The 14030-nt window shown below is 41.6% G+C and overlaps 1 protein-coding gene across 3 annotated transcripts; it reads right to left on the bottom strand.

The window, feature by feature from the left end:
• Positions 1-11737: 11737 nt before the first annotated feature.
• Positions 11738-14002, bottom strand: phax (phosphorylated adaptor for RNA export). Of its 3 annotated transcripts, none has more exons than XM_044187005.1 (2): positions 13837-14002; positions 11738-13642 (listed from the first exon to the last, which is right to left on the bottom strand). In XM_044187005.1, exons 1-2 carry the CDS (start codon positions 13863-13865, stop codon positions 12412-12414), a joined length of 1260 nt encoding a protein of 419 aa, XP_044042940.1. In that variant the 5' UTR covers positions 13866-14002; the 3' UTR covers positions 11738-12411. The 3 variants fall into 3 exon arrangements, with proteins under 3 accessions (XP_044042940.1, XP_044042941.1, XP_044042942.1); XM_044187006.1 differs by having other exon boundaries at positions 11738-13677; positions 13837-13985; XM_044187007.1 differs by having other exon boundaries at positions 11738-13674; positions 13837-13967.
• Between the last annotated feature and the right edge of the window lie 28 nt (positions 14003-14030).

Consider the following 14030-nt stretch of genomic DNA (forward strand, 5'->3'; position numbering starts at 1 on the left):
AGTTTTTAAAATCTCTGTAATGGTCACATTTTTAACTTTATCCACATTACAAATTACACATGTGGATGTTTGGAAAAGCCTAAGGATGCTGTTGGTGTGGTCAGTGCAACGATACGACCCACAGTTTTTTAATGAGGGTGTCTTGTTCGAGTGGTCCTTTGACAGGGATTTCCCTGACTCAGCACAGTCAGTTACACACACACCTGAGGTTGATTGGCTGATCAAACGTCTATGCAGTTTGTTCCTCTGCTCTGATTGGTGGATAGGTGTTCAGCTATGTTTGGCATTTGATAGCTCTGTCCGGTTTCAGTCTTCTTTGAAGGGAACTTGTACAGGGCTCCTTCTGTCTCTGAGCACTTTCAGGCTACACACATACAGTTACACACTGTTGATGCTGATTAACTGATTAAACCTCCATCAGTTTGTTCCTCTGTTCTGATTTTCACAGTTTTCACTCTTCATACATAATTTATACAATGTAAAATGTAGGAAAACTTGTACTGGTCACAGACATTTAACTATGGAATCAAACAGACTCACACAGTCAGCTTCAAAATAACAGCAGTGCCAGCCAACTGCTGTATAAATTCCATATTAACTGAGACCAGAATTTTCAAGAGGGAGGCAGAAACGGGGAGATTTCTAACGTGCTCTCATTCCAACATTAAACAAATCTCATCCAGCCTCTGCAGCAGGTTCTCTTCTCTCTTACACTATTTTTACTTTGGCGAAAGGAGTTACGGTCTTTGAGCTAGAAGCAAGAATGTGAGAGGTGAGCCTCAGTTATTATCTCTTTGATATTAACACATGTTTATTTTTGCATTCCAACTAAATTCAAATACAAACTTTCATTCCCTCTCTTAAATGTTACTACATTACAAAATGTTCTCATAACCAGATTTTACACACAATAGTTCGGTAGCAAAAAGGGCTGCAGTGTGGAAGACTATTGATATAATTCAGAGCAGTCAAATGTGGCAATGGCAGAGTTAGGCTTTGGACGATTGGCTTAACCACATATAAATCCACCTCATTTGAAAACCAAAAAACAATGTGAAATGTTCAATGTAGTTTGCAGACTGACTTCATCAAGGAACAAGAAGAAATTACATTGGTTTCCCAGAGTTACAATCATAGTTATTCAATAAAATCAAAGTCAAAATGAACTCAAGGACCACTTACTAGCTTCAGCAGTGAACGCAAACTTAATTTGCTAATGAAGGCCATTGAACGCCATTAAAACTATTGTTCCCAAGATCAATAATGAACTCTCACACTCTAAGTGAAATGATTATAGCCTTTAACTGAAATGTCAAAGTTAAAATATTGTTACTGACTGCAAAAGTCAGTAGTGTATAACTAAAAGGAAGGGCACTCAGAGTGCGCAGACCTCCGCCAAGGCCAATAGTCCAGTCTTCTATGAAATGCAAATCTGCAAGTGTCTGGATATATTTCCAAAACTATTACAATTACAGTTTGTCATAATATGGTTGTGCCTATGAAGCCTCATCATCTCAGCTGATGTGGCTGTTATGTTTTGCTATGTTTAGTCCCAGCACACCATTCACTTTAATTACGACGGGTTTGTGTAATAATTTGTGTATCCGCCCCGTGATTCAGATCCACTCCAAAATGTAATGGCTTCTTCCTTGGCCCATGCTACACCCTTCCACCAAGTTTCATGAAAATCGGGCCAGAAGTTTTCCCATAATCCTGCTGACAGACAAACAAATAAAGGTCAGGGTTCCACCATTGTCTAGTTTTTAAGATGATGATTTTTCAAGATGAAGAAAGACTCTCCAATGCCTTTCTGATGCCTTACAATTCATTGTCATTGAATCATGACATACTCACTCAAGTTGTACATTAGTGTAATGGAATCTACAATTCTGAAATGGAGTCAACATGTGTCTCTGATATCCCTCCATGTCCCAGCAAACTACTGACCAATCAAAGCCTTCGGACAAGCTGGACAAGATTTCCCTTCCATTATCTTTTCTCCTCTCAGCCTCTGTTCTCTAAATATGTCCGGAGAGAGTGAGGACAAAGCACACTTCTCGTGGCCTGACACTTGAAAGACACCAATAATTGAATGATAATTTATATTTTTCCTTTTTTGTCAGGAATGTCTGTTGTAATGTGTCTATTAGACCATAGCAGCTGACATGGCAGCCAGACTGACTCACACTTTTACACCAATGATCAAAACAAAACATTTCTCTGGGTCAACTCATCAACTTAGCTCTGTTCATCTCAACCAGCTGATGCATGTTGAACCCAGTTAGAAGGAAGACTTTTGCCAGTGGAGTGTGGGGTTCAGTAGAATTTGGGATCCCAGCGTTGCCATATCACAGTGAAAATCTAATATAACTTAAAGCTACTCTTATCAGTATTTTTATATAAACAACTGATGACTATGTGTGTAAAAGGAGTTGCTCCTAGTGGCAAACCCACAGAGAATTATCACTAACACTGCAGTTCCTCTCAGTTCTATGGAGTATTCTAGCGTATTTCAGCTCATTGTTTTGGTTTTACGGCCAGCAACTTTACTGTTTTAGTTCACACTCACTGCTCTCATCAACTTCATCTCCAGCCTGAGCAGGCAGATGTTTTCATCAAAACAGTTCTGATAAACCAGCTGTATGCTACCTGCACAGCAGACAAAGTTAGTAACTAACAGGTGAACATAGTTGAGTATTTAGCCACTAAAGAGCCAGATATTTTCTCAGGAGTTGGTGGAGACCAAAAACAGAGCTAAAAGGAAAGTTAATACTGGACTGGAATTCATTCATTCAAAACAGGTTTGTCAAAACAACTTTAAACAGTGTCAATTTGTCAATGTTGCATTTACAGTTTGTTCAGCTGCCCCCAAGAGGCCAAAAAATCTAAATTAATGCTGCTTTAAGAAATGAACATTTCTGAATCGTAAGTGTGCATGGTGATTTTGATTCTGATCTGTACAGGGATACAGATTGTCACTGTTTAAAGTTGTTTTGACAAACCTGTTAGCAAACAATTTCTTACATTAGCTTCATAGTTATAGCTAAAAATTATCATTGTTTTTTGGCTGAAATGCCATGAAAATGGGTTATGGTGTTGTCGGCTTATTCTCTTATTGTTGATGCATCTAGGCTAGCCTTTTCTCCCTACTTCCGCTTTTTGTGCTAAGCTAGGCTATCTCTGCTGTTTCTTTAGGATGCATGTAGCCTGATGTTCAGACTAAAATGCGGTTTCCCTTTCACTTTATGTCCTTCCACCAGAATAAAATATATTGGTTTGCTCACCCATCATTGATTCATATAGACACACTCTTTGTATGCAAGTGATTGCTCATTCGGCTCTAAATTGGGCAGTTAATGGTGTTCTCTGGGCAATCTGTCACTCGCTTTCTCATTCACTGACGTGTCTGTCGTGGACTGATGCATCCGTGCGTCTTTCACAGAGAAGTGATCCTATGTGTATTGTAGCGCTGATCACGATGGGTGGTCTTTAGATAACTGCGAGAAGCTCACTCACACTTTCATACCCATTCGCACACACTCCCCACCACCTCAACACACACATTATAAGAGCATAAAAAAGCAAACTACCAGACACAGCCAACCTGCTACAGATGAGTGCAGCCGGTGTGACTGGAAACCCGAGGTGTTTATTTTAATATTTGTGTCCTTGTGTATGTAATTGGTGGTGGACAAAATATTAGAAGCACCTTTCAGTATAATCCAACACCAGCACAAACTACCACTTTAGAAATGACTTTAGAGTTGAACCATTTTCTCCCTGACAACACAATTTGAGGCTGTGTTAATGTCGAATCATTAAATTGTAAAATTAACATGGGTAGTATTAATTTCAGGGTTATTGTGTTTGAATTACACCACAGTACAGGATTTCCATTTTTCTGCGTGTGTGTACAGTCTAAATTAAAGCCTACATTCAGTCTCAGGGCTTTTTTCTATTCTCTATATTTAAGTTGCTTTGTAGTATTTATTTTCTTATAATTTAACTGATGCATTAAACGCCACGCCACAAAATAAATGCCTTAAAATGGGATGCCACAAGATGGACGCCATAAGTTCCCACGCTGCAATTTTTTTTAGAACTTAGGAGGTGTATCGCTCCAATGAAATCAAACCTGTGACGCCATATTTTCAGCATGGGAAGTCGAGTATGTGATATGCTTGGCGTTCAAGTAGTTTAGGTTGTTGCTATGTGACTGACAATAAAATTGGACATTTCTTTGTTGCATTTCAGCGTCAAAGAACCTAAAAAGGGTAGAAAACAAAAGTAATCAATGTAAAAAAATATTTTAAAAAGTCACTTCCATGGGCTCTAACATTTTTAAAACCATCAGCTCACACATCACACACATCAATGGGTCATTCAAGTGGACTCTTCACAACCACACTTGAGGGCACCATATGCAGCACTAAACTGCCAGAGAACCACAAGTAACTGAACTGATGATCAAGAAACGCTGAAATCGAGCGTCACATCAAAGACACATCCATTAAGAAGGTGATCATAGTTTGAAAGAGTATTGTTTAATTTTGGCATTCATCAAACCAAAGAAGTATTACTCACCAAAGATCATCCCTGCACAGCAACTACTACTAAATACTGTCTAGCCAACCTTTGGGAGTGAAAATGGCTTGGACCCTGATGCTGAAAGGCAGGGCCCCTCACTGCCTCCTCAAACTCCTGAGCAGAGTGACCTGACTCTCCTGGCTGCTGGGCAGACTACAGTGATGATGGTGGCCATGTTTGGCCCATCTGCCTGCAAGAGATGTTGAACTCAGACAGCTGGCAGCCTGCTGAGGAGGCGGCTGAGGCCGGAGCTGAGCCGAGCTGGGCCACCAAGCTCAGAGGCCTCATGAAACAGAGGGAGACACCTGCTGAGGAGAAATGAAAGAAAGTGGTTGCAAGACAGATGCTGAGTCATCTCCCATCAAACCTCCACCTCAAAATAAACAATTATTCATAATATATTAACCATTAATGAATCTTTTCTTTAATATAATCAAATGAATAGTTGTTCTTACTTATATTTCACCAATTCATAACAAAGTTATCCCATTGCACTTTTCGTATAGAGCAGGTCTAGACTGTACTCTTCCCCAGAAAGTCCGCCAGTTATCTACAAAGGCCACATCATTAGCTGGACACCTCGAGAGCCAGCGGTGGAATGAAGACATGCGGCTAAACGTGGTTAGCACTGTCGCCTCACAGCAAGAGGGTTCTGGGTTCGAACCCACCGGCCAGCTGGGGCCTCTCTGTGTAGAGTCTGCATGTTTTCCCCGTGCCTGTGTGGGTTTTCTCCGGGTGCTCCGGCTTCCTTCCACAGACATGCAGGTTAGGTTAATTGGCCCTCTTAATTGCCTGCAGGTGTGACTCTACTTCTTTACGGCAGTATTGCGGGATATCTGTGTAAAAAAGGTTTCTCTGTGTTAGCCCTGTGACTGACTGGCAACCTGTCCAGGGTGTACCCCGCCTCTCACCCCACGTCAGCTGGGATCGGCTCCAGCCCCCCACGACTCTCTAAGGACAAGCGGTTATAGATAATGGATGGATGGATCTGCTTTGGTAGGTAATCTGAAAAATAAATATATATATATATATAATAATGTAAATACATTATATAGCTGTTGCTGAAAAAATGCAGACCATAAATAGTATAATTTAATGAAAAGTATGAGGATTATACCTTTAAAAGAGTGTTTTTGGAAGTAGTTTGTCTTCACTGACAACCTCTCAGCCCAAGATTGGGACAAGCTGTGAAGTCCAGCCGTAAGAAAGTATCTTCATAAATGTAAAGGTTAATGAAAACTGTTTAGATCTAAACCTCTATTTTATATGGGAAATAATAATTATATCCGGATGAGACCCTTGTTGCAATGATTTCTTTTAAGTAAGTCTGAAAAATAGCCCATAGGTAGCACTAGCAGTTTTAACCCACTGAGCTACACCTACCAAAAACCACCCACTCATATTTGGATTGTCATATTTTGAAAGATTTTTTTAAATAAAATTCAAATCAAAGTCGTGCCACGTAACAGCACAAGTGTTAACCCACCGTGTGTCTGAATAATAAGAGTGAGCTTTTCTTTGGAGTTACGACATACATGCTTGAAGCTTTATAAGGAAATAGTCATAAATAGTGCTGGCATAGTTGGCTGCGTTACCGCGACTAAAAGAGGCCACCTACGTCAAGACATGAGGAACATCACTGAAAAGGGAATGCTTCAAAAGATGCCAGTTATAGTTCAAGGGCTGTATGAAAGGAAACCAGTGGCATTGGAGCTACATTCAGACAAAGACGCATTGTACCCACTCACAATTTAACTTGATTCTCAAATTGAAACACTGAATTGAATTGAATTGAATTGAATCACTTCACCTGGGTGTGGAAGTGTAATTTTAATTTAAATTTCTTTTACTGGCTCCTGCTTACGTTTACACTTCACAAAGACTCACTCTTCCCTGCTCAATCAGCATCAACCGAAACCCATCCCCCTACTCCACGGCCAACTGCAGATGCAATGTACATCAAACCCATTACGTTCTTCTCATCTTTCAGTCATTCTGTTTGCTGTAGGCCACTTCATGTTAAGCGTACAGCTAAGATAAGCAAGGACAAAGAAAATAGAGACTAAATAGAGAATAAATGAAGACTGGCTTCAGCCTCGCCCAAGCAACCAGCCACACAAGCTGTTTCTCATTTCTGCAAGAAAAAGAAGCACTCCCTCATTATCATAACTGCGGGCGACTGTGGCTTAGTGGTAGAGCGGGTTGTTCACCAATCGGAAGGTCGGCAAAGTGTCCTTGGGCAAGACACTGAACCCCAAATTGCTCCCGAGGGCTGTGCCTTCGGTATGTGAATGATTAGTTACTTTGATGAGCAGTTCTGCCATCTGCGTGTGAATGGGGTGAATGTGATATGGAGTTGCAGCGCTTTGAGTAGTCAGAAAGGCTAGAAAGGCGCTATCTACAGTACAGTCCATTTGACCTTTTTTTTTAACTCTCCAAAAATACAACTAAAAGACACACTGTTACGACCCAGAGAGGTCCGGTGTGTGTTGATTTCCAATAATTGATTTCCAATAATTGTTAGTGGTCAAATAAATCATGTTTTCAAACTTGAAAACAGATCCAAAAGGTTACAAACGACTCGAGTCAACTGAGGCGAACGAACAAAGGAAAAGGGCTGCAGATGGCGCCAAATCAATAAACACAAACTCTACAACTATACAGCAAACCAGTTGATATGAACAAAGAAGCACAGTGGTCAACTGCTCAGGTTAAATCACAGCCGCCCCAGTTGTCTGTTCCGGACGACTTATAATTTCCTTGCGTGGAGCAAGCAGACTCTGGATTGGCGGACTAGGCTGATGACTTGGGATGGATGAGAGGACGAGGATGAGAGTTGATTGGAGGTGGTCTGAAGAAAAGCAAAATGAAGACTTTGGAGTGGCTTGGTCAAAGTCCTGACCTGAATCCTATTGAGATGCTGTGGCATGACCTTAAAAAGGCAGTTCATGCTCGAAAACCTCCCAATGTGGCTGAATTACAACAATTCTGCAAAGATGAGTGGGCCAAAATTCCTCCACAGCGCTGTAAAAGACTCATTGGAAGTTATTGCAAACGCTTAATTGCAGTTGTTGCTGCTAAGGGTGGCCCAACCAGTTATTAGGTTTAGGGGGCAATCACTATTTCACACAGGGCCACATAGGTTTGGATTTTGTTTTCCCTTATTAATAACTACCTTCATTTAAAAACTGCATTTTGTGTTTACTTGTGTTATCTTTGACTAATATTTAAATTTGTTTGATGATCTGAAACATTTAAGTGTGATAAACATGAAATAAAAAAAATAAATAAATAAGAAATCAGGAAGGGGGCAAACACTTTTTCACACCACTGTACAATTCTCCTCCTATCACAGGAAGTTACAAATTGAATCCAGAGTCTGGCAAAAATACCTCCCAAACTGCAGTAAGCAGGCGCTCATCCAGAGAAATTTCTATTCGCAAGCATGTTCCTTTGGTATAACACATCATAGACTGGCTGGAATGGTAAATATGAGTGTGCTATGTGCGCAGTTTACTGAAATTACAGATTCACTATTACTTTACAGATTTCTGGACTACCATTGCACAGCCTTTTTAATCTCAAAAGTAACTGAGATTGAATCTATAGGAGTTGAGTCAAATCCAACAATTCCTACAATAACAAATCACCAGCATTGTCGTGAATATAGGAATCACAAACTACTAACTTGAGGTTACCTTACCAGTGATTGAGAAATTAGAAAATGTTTTCCAATCCATATTTTCCCTGGCAGTCTGAGATTTGAACTGAAAAATGCCTGCCACAATCCTTCCTTACAATGAGAAGCACCAACAACAAGCACTTGAGCTAACATTGCAACTAACAGAAAACTTTGAAAAGAAGTTGAGTTGTGATTAAGCTATGTGCAAAATGGTACTCAATACCAATATGAGGGACATGGGAGAGTCTTTCGACTACAGTGACATCATCCCCAGAGCTGACATGCTTTATTAACGTGATCCATTGTCTCTTTTCCCCTCCCAACTGGGTCACCTATGTTTTGGTGAAAGTGATGAGTCACCTGTTCTCAATAGTCCACTGATGATGTTATCTAACTCACCTTTACTGCTGTTCTTCTGGCCACTTGCAGTAGCTCAGAGAACTTACTGTGAGAGAAAGACACATTGAAAACTGCAACCTCTCACAGACGGCGTGTGGATCCGTCATCTAATTGTGGTGGCGGCGTTCTTGCCTCTCTGTCAACGTCTCCAAGATTAGAGCTGATGGGTCAGCAGGGGTGCACCGATAAACTTAGATTGCATTTTACTTCTGCTTGTGTGATCATTAGAGGAAGAAAAAAGTCTTTGAACAGCTTCCTCAGATTTCCTGATTTGTGACATACCAGGCGGTGAGCCGTTCATCCATGACACAGCTCGATGACTGTGGACAGATCTCAAAGAGTAGATGCTCAAAGAGATGCGGTGTCTGTCAAACTAATGCAAATTTTCTGCACACAAAAAACACACAGCCATTTTATTTTCTGGAGCGGTATTTTTTGACAACCTTTCTGAATTCTGACATCATGCAGCACCTCCCCTCCTGTCCAAAGATACAAGTCTTTCAACCCTGGTCCTGTTTGATCCAATGGAAATAAGAAACAGCGTGTTGTATCCAGGCAACAAGTTCGTTGCCAGGTGACAGATACAGAGGTCCTGAGACCAGAGACTGCATGCAACAATTCCACATGAATAAGACAAGGCAGAACATCAGTCACCTCCTGCAACTCACACATTTCTTTGATAATCCTGCTTTGATGGCCTTTACATTAAAGCAAACAATACATGTCTGTTTGCCATCATATGAACAGTGAACTGGTAACAAATGCAATAAACCATGCACATGAGCAGATGAAGTGACAGTAAAACTCAATTGCAGGAAACTAATCTCCGCACCATGTGCAACTTGCCTAATTGCCGCATGGAATCATAATGTACACACTGATGGCTTATCAGACAAGACATATCCGCCAGCAAATATGAAAACAGCCATAAGTGGTGGGATTATCAAACGTGTTTCTGCCATAACGCAGGGCTTTTCATGTGACAGCCATGAGCAGAGATAATGATCATTTCCAAGGCGCTTCAGCTGACAAATCCACCGCCACCATTAAAGGCTTTCATTCTCCCCCCAGAGCTGTGTGGGGCGACTGTATACTTTTACTTTGATTTAGATTCTTTAGCTGGTGGGGGTGGGGGGGGCATTTTACTTACTGATGTCTGTCCAAGTAAAAATGGATGGATGGTAAACTGTATGCCAGTTTACTGTTCCTGATGTACATGGGACATTAAAGCTGCACTAATCTTTATGATTTATGTTGACGAAACACCAGAGAATTATCCCCTGACTCTGCAGTTACCCTCAGCTCTATGGACCTTTTTTAGCCTGTTTTAGCTCGTTCTTTTGGTTTTCACGCTGCTTTCATCAACCCTGTTTTCAGAAACAGCAGGCCACTGTTTTCAGCAAACAAAACAAGCTCTGATAAGTTAGCAACTAGCTGGTGAAAAGTACATTGAAGTCAAACATTTAGCAGCCAAAGTCCCAAAAACACTTTCTCAGGAGGTGATCAAGACCAAGACAGAGCTAAAAGGAGAGTGAATATCGGACTTAAATTAATCGGGTCACCAGAAACATGACTCCAAATGAATGCTAATGTTGCTCCATGTGTTCTGTAAAAAGGCAACTGTTTGCTAACACATTAGCTGTAATGTCAGATTGTTTTCAGCTTGTTCCTCTGCCCCCAAGGGGCCAAAAAAATCAGTTGATGCATCTTTAAATAATACCAGTTTTATTATTTAGAAACACTTTATTTTACTGGTCCGTAAATTCCTGATAATTTCCAAGGAAGTTTGATGGTAAGAACCATAGTTTCACACTAATTGAGGGTAAGATGGAGACAGTGTTGGTACCCCTCCAATTAAAAACTGTAAGCTAAAGCGTTGAATAATTCTTTGTGATATAAAGATGGTTTATGGGCCACTTTTGTCTTTTTGTTTCCATTGTGAAAAATCTGTTTTGTGGTGGAATTAACATGAATACATTTTTCGGACAAAATGCAGGTTTTTAGACATCGGACCTCTCTAAGTCAAACACTGAACACTGGACACTGGACATATGTTTCAGAATGCCCTCAAGGACAAAACATTCATCCCGTATTTGAGTCCCTGCTTTAGCAAAGAACACCACAGCCACACAGTTCATTCTCTTGCCACCAACATAATCAGACATTTGCTGCCACCCGCTTGTTGTGTCTGGTAAATGCAGGAATAAATACATTTAAAAAGATTAGTGTGCTGATTAGTGACTGGAATTGTACCAAAAACTCCATTAGGAATTGAGACAATTAATCAATGCAGGCGTGTTTGAGTTGTAGATGGGGATGAGAGGACAGTCTCTTCCTGTCCAGTGTATGAATACGTGACAATGTCCCACGATACAATGAAGTTGGATGGAATTTTATTTATGGTATGATTTATGGCTCACAGCATTAAAAAAATGTAATTAAATAAATTCAACAGCAACTTCTCTCTCCAGAATCCATGTCCCCGTTACTCTCAATAATCCACAAAACACAGTCAACAGTCTTCATAGGGACTATTTCTTTGGTGTGTGTGGACTATGCAGAGCAACCGAGAGGGTCTGGTATCTCCTGCATTACCCGTACACTATCTGCTGCCACTGATGCTATATTTTGCTGCTATCTATTTTAAGATCAGTTAAAGTGGATAGCATTCTTATTCCAGTGCAATACAACTGCATGTGCTGCTATCTATAGGCACTTTATTCCATTGCCCCATCCCAATCTTTTTTTAAGTGCTATTTTTGTATTTCTTATTTAAGTTTATTATTGATCATTCTTACTTGGTTTAATTCCTGGGTCAGTAAATATTTTTTTATATTGCAGTACACTTTTGTATATACTGTTGTATATAGCACCTTCCATCACATGCTTGGTCTTGTATACAGTATACAGTATTTTTTCTAACATATTATTCAACTACTTTTTGTATTGTATCCTTTTATTTCCTTGTATGGGATCAATACTTTATCTTACTTTATATAAACATAAGGCATTTCGTCCTTGCGGGAAATAGTGTGTGTCTGCCATGTAGTGGACAAACTTCTGTACTACAATAGCTGTCCAAACTACTGTATCTGTGCTTTTCTGGCTCTTTTATTTACATAAAAGCCTGATTCTCTACGATGCTGAGCCCAACCATCCTGACCTGCTGAACATACTGTACTTGGATATCAGGGACTGAATCTGTATCAGTACAAAAAAAATTTGTATTTAGTCTGTTACTAGTATTGAAAAAGCTAAGTGTGCAAACCAATTATGTAATTTTACCTGAGTCACCTTTATTTATATACTATATATTTAGATACCGTCATACAAATGCATTTAATAAATCAAGACCTCGTTATCTCATAATGAAAATTATAACAAAGAAGGTTACTACAGTTGAAAATCAACAAGAGTGCTTCAATATGCTGCAAAGATTTAGGTAATTTACATTTTTATGATTTAGAATTTGAACATTTGTATCAGAAATCAAACTAACTTGCGGTAGGTCTTACTGTGTTTACACTTGCTGAAATCTACAAATCCATGCTGTACCAAACAAAACCAACATTTTTGTTAACATAAGCTCTCCTTTTATTGCTAAGGTAAACAAACAAAAAAGGACACTCAGGTGTGATTCTGCACTGAGTAGCCTACTTATACAGTGCTTTAAGTGTTTCCTTTTAATTTGAATCTAAAATGTCCTTGTTCAAACCTCCCAGAGTTCTGACAGCAGGAAGCCCTTAGAAGACCTCCAGGTCAGCAGAGTTGTAGACCACCGCTGTCTCCTCAATGCCCACAGCAGCTTCCTCCTGACCCTCCTCTTCCGGAGCCTCCTCCAATGACTCCAAGGCCTCATTGGTATCACTGGCAAAAGTCTCCCTGGAGACGTCGTCGTGCTCCTGCAGGTTCAGTGTGCCGATGGCCTGCTTCATCTTCTTGGCCACCATGTGCCGCCTCCTCTTCTGGGCAGCCTTCTTGCTCTTGTACTCTTTCTGCTGTTCCTCGAAGAATATCTGCCTGATCTGGGCCTTGGTGATGCTGGGTGTGTTCTTCAGGAGGTTGAGATACACCCCACCAGGCGTCCGTCGCCTGCTGCCGTCCATGGTGTACACACCGCCGGTTTCCTCCAGTGTGGCAGTCTCTCCGAGCAGTTCTATGGCTTTTTTCTTCCCAATGGCTTTAACAACGCGCTCTATCAGGTCTTTTTTAGGCTCTTGCAACCTGTGTGCTATCTCGTCCACCACCTTATCCTCTGGGTCGTCCTCTGTGATCTCATACCGGCCCTTGATGTCCATCTCAGCCCTGGGGCCCAGTCTCTCTTTAGCTGGCCTCTTCCTCTTTGCATCACCCCCTGCCTTCTCCTCTGAGTCCCTGCCCTTCATGTACTCCTCCAGCTGGACGTCCAGCATGCTCACTTCTCCTTCATCCTTCGACTGCTTCTCCATCTCCCTCTCCTTCTCCATTATCTTACGGGCCAGGACAAAGTTATAAGTCTCCACATTTCTGCTGGACATGCTAACTTCACCTTCCATGCCAAATATGCCCAGCTCTGCAGCAATCGCATCCTGGCACTGCTCCTGGACCACGGAGCCCCAAATGTTGTTCACCTTGCGGCCTCCCAGCGCGCCGGGTGCGGGCATGCGGGTCGGCCCTGCCCGGGTGGTGCAGGCGGGCGGCTGGGGAGCGTTGGACACTTTTTGGCGCTTTCGGCGCCAATCAGCCGCCTCCTCGTCTGACGAGTCCGGGTCACTGTCGCTGGACTCCGCCGTCCTACCGGTGCTGCGGTAGGCGGCGGTAGATGGCTGGGCAGCGGCTCTGTTGTGGAAGGACTGGCCGCTAAAAGCTGGAGGAACCTGGGGTCGAGCTTGTGCAGCCGCGGCGGTTCCCATCTCAGTATCCGAGCTGGACCCGGAGATCTCTCCATCTTCCAGATCACCGTCCATTAGATATCCGCTATCCGCCATTTCTTGTCTGGAAGCCACACCAAAGATAATGGCTGTTGACTGCTGTTTCAATGCATCAGCTAAAGTTAAGGCCACTAATGTTTAGACACAATAGCAAACGCTACACCATTAGCAGCTAACAATAACACAGAACTTAACGCCAATTTTAAACCCGGCAGAGAATCAAACTACTATGTGTTAAAAGAGAAACACCTTCAATACCTGACACAGCAGCTGCCTCTGCTCTGCATGAGATTGTGTTTTCGCCTTGCTTGGCTCTGCCACTCACTGTAAACTGTTATGATGATGAGGTTGACAATCAACAGACAAACTTGCGACCCTCTGAAGAAAATTGGCGCTGGGCTAAAGCCACACTTCCGCCTTCCAACTGTCAGACGCTTTCAAAATAAACGTGA

The sequence above is a fragment of the Siniperca chuatsi genome, linkage group LG23 (assembly GCF_020085105.1).
Source record: "Siniperca chuatsi isolate FFG_IHB_CAS linkage group LG23, ASM2008510v1, whole genome shotgun sequence".
NCBI lineage: Eukaryota > Metazoa > Chordata > Actinopteri > Centrarchiformes > Sinipercidae > Siniperca > Siniperca chuatsi.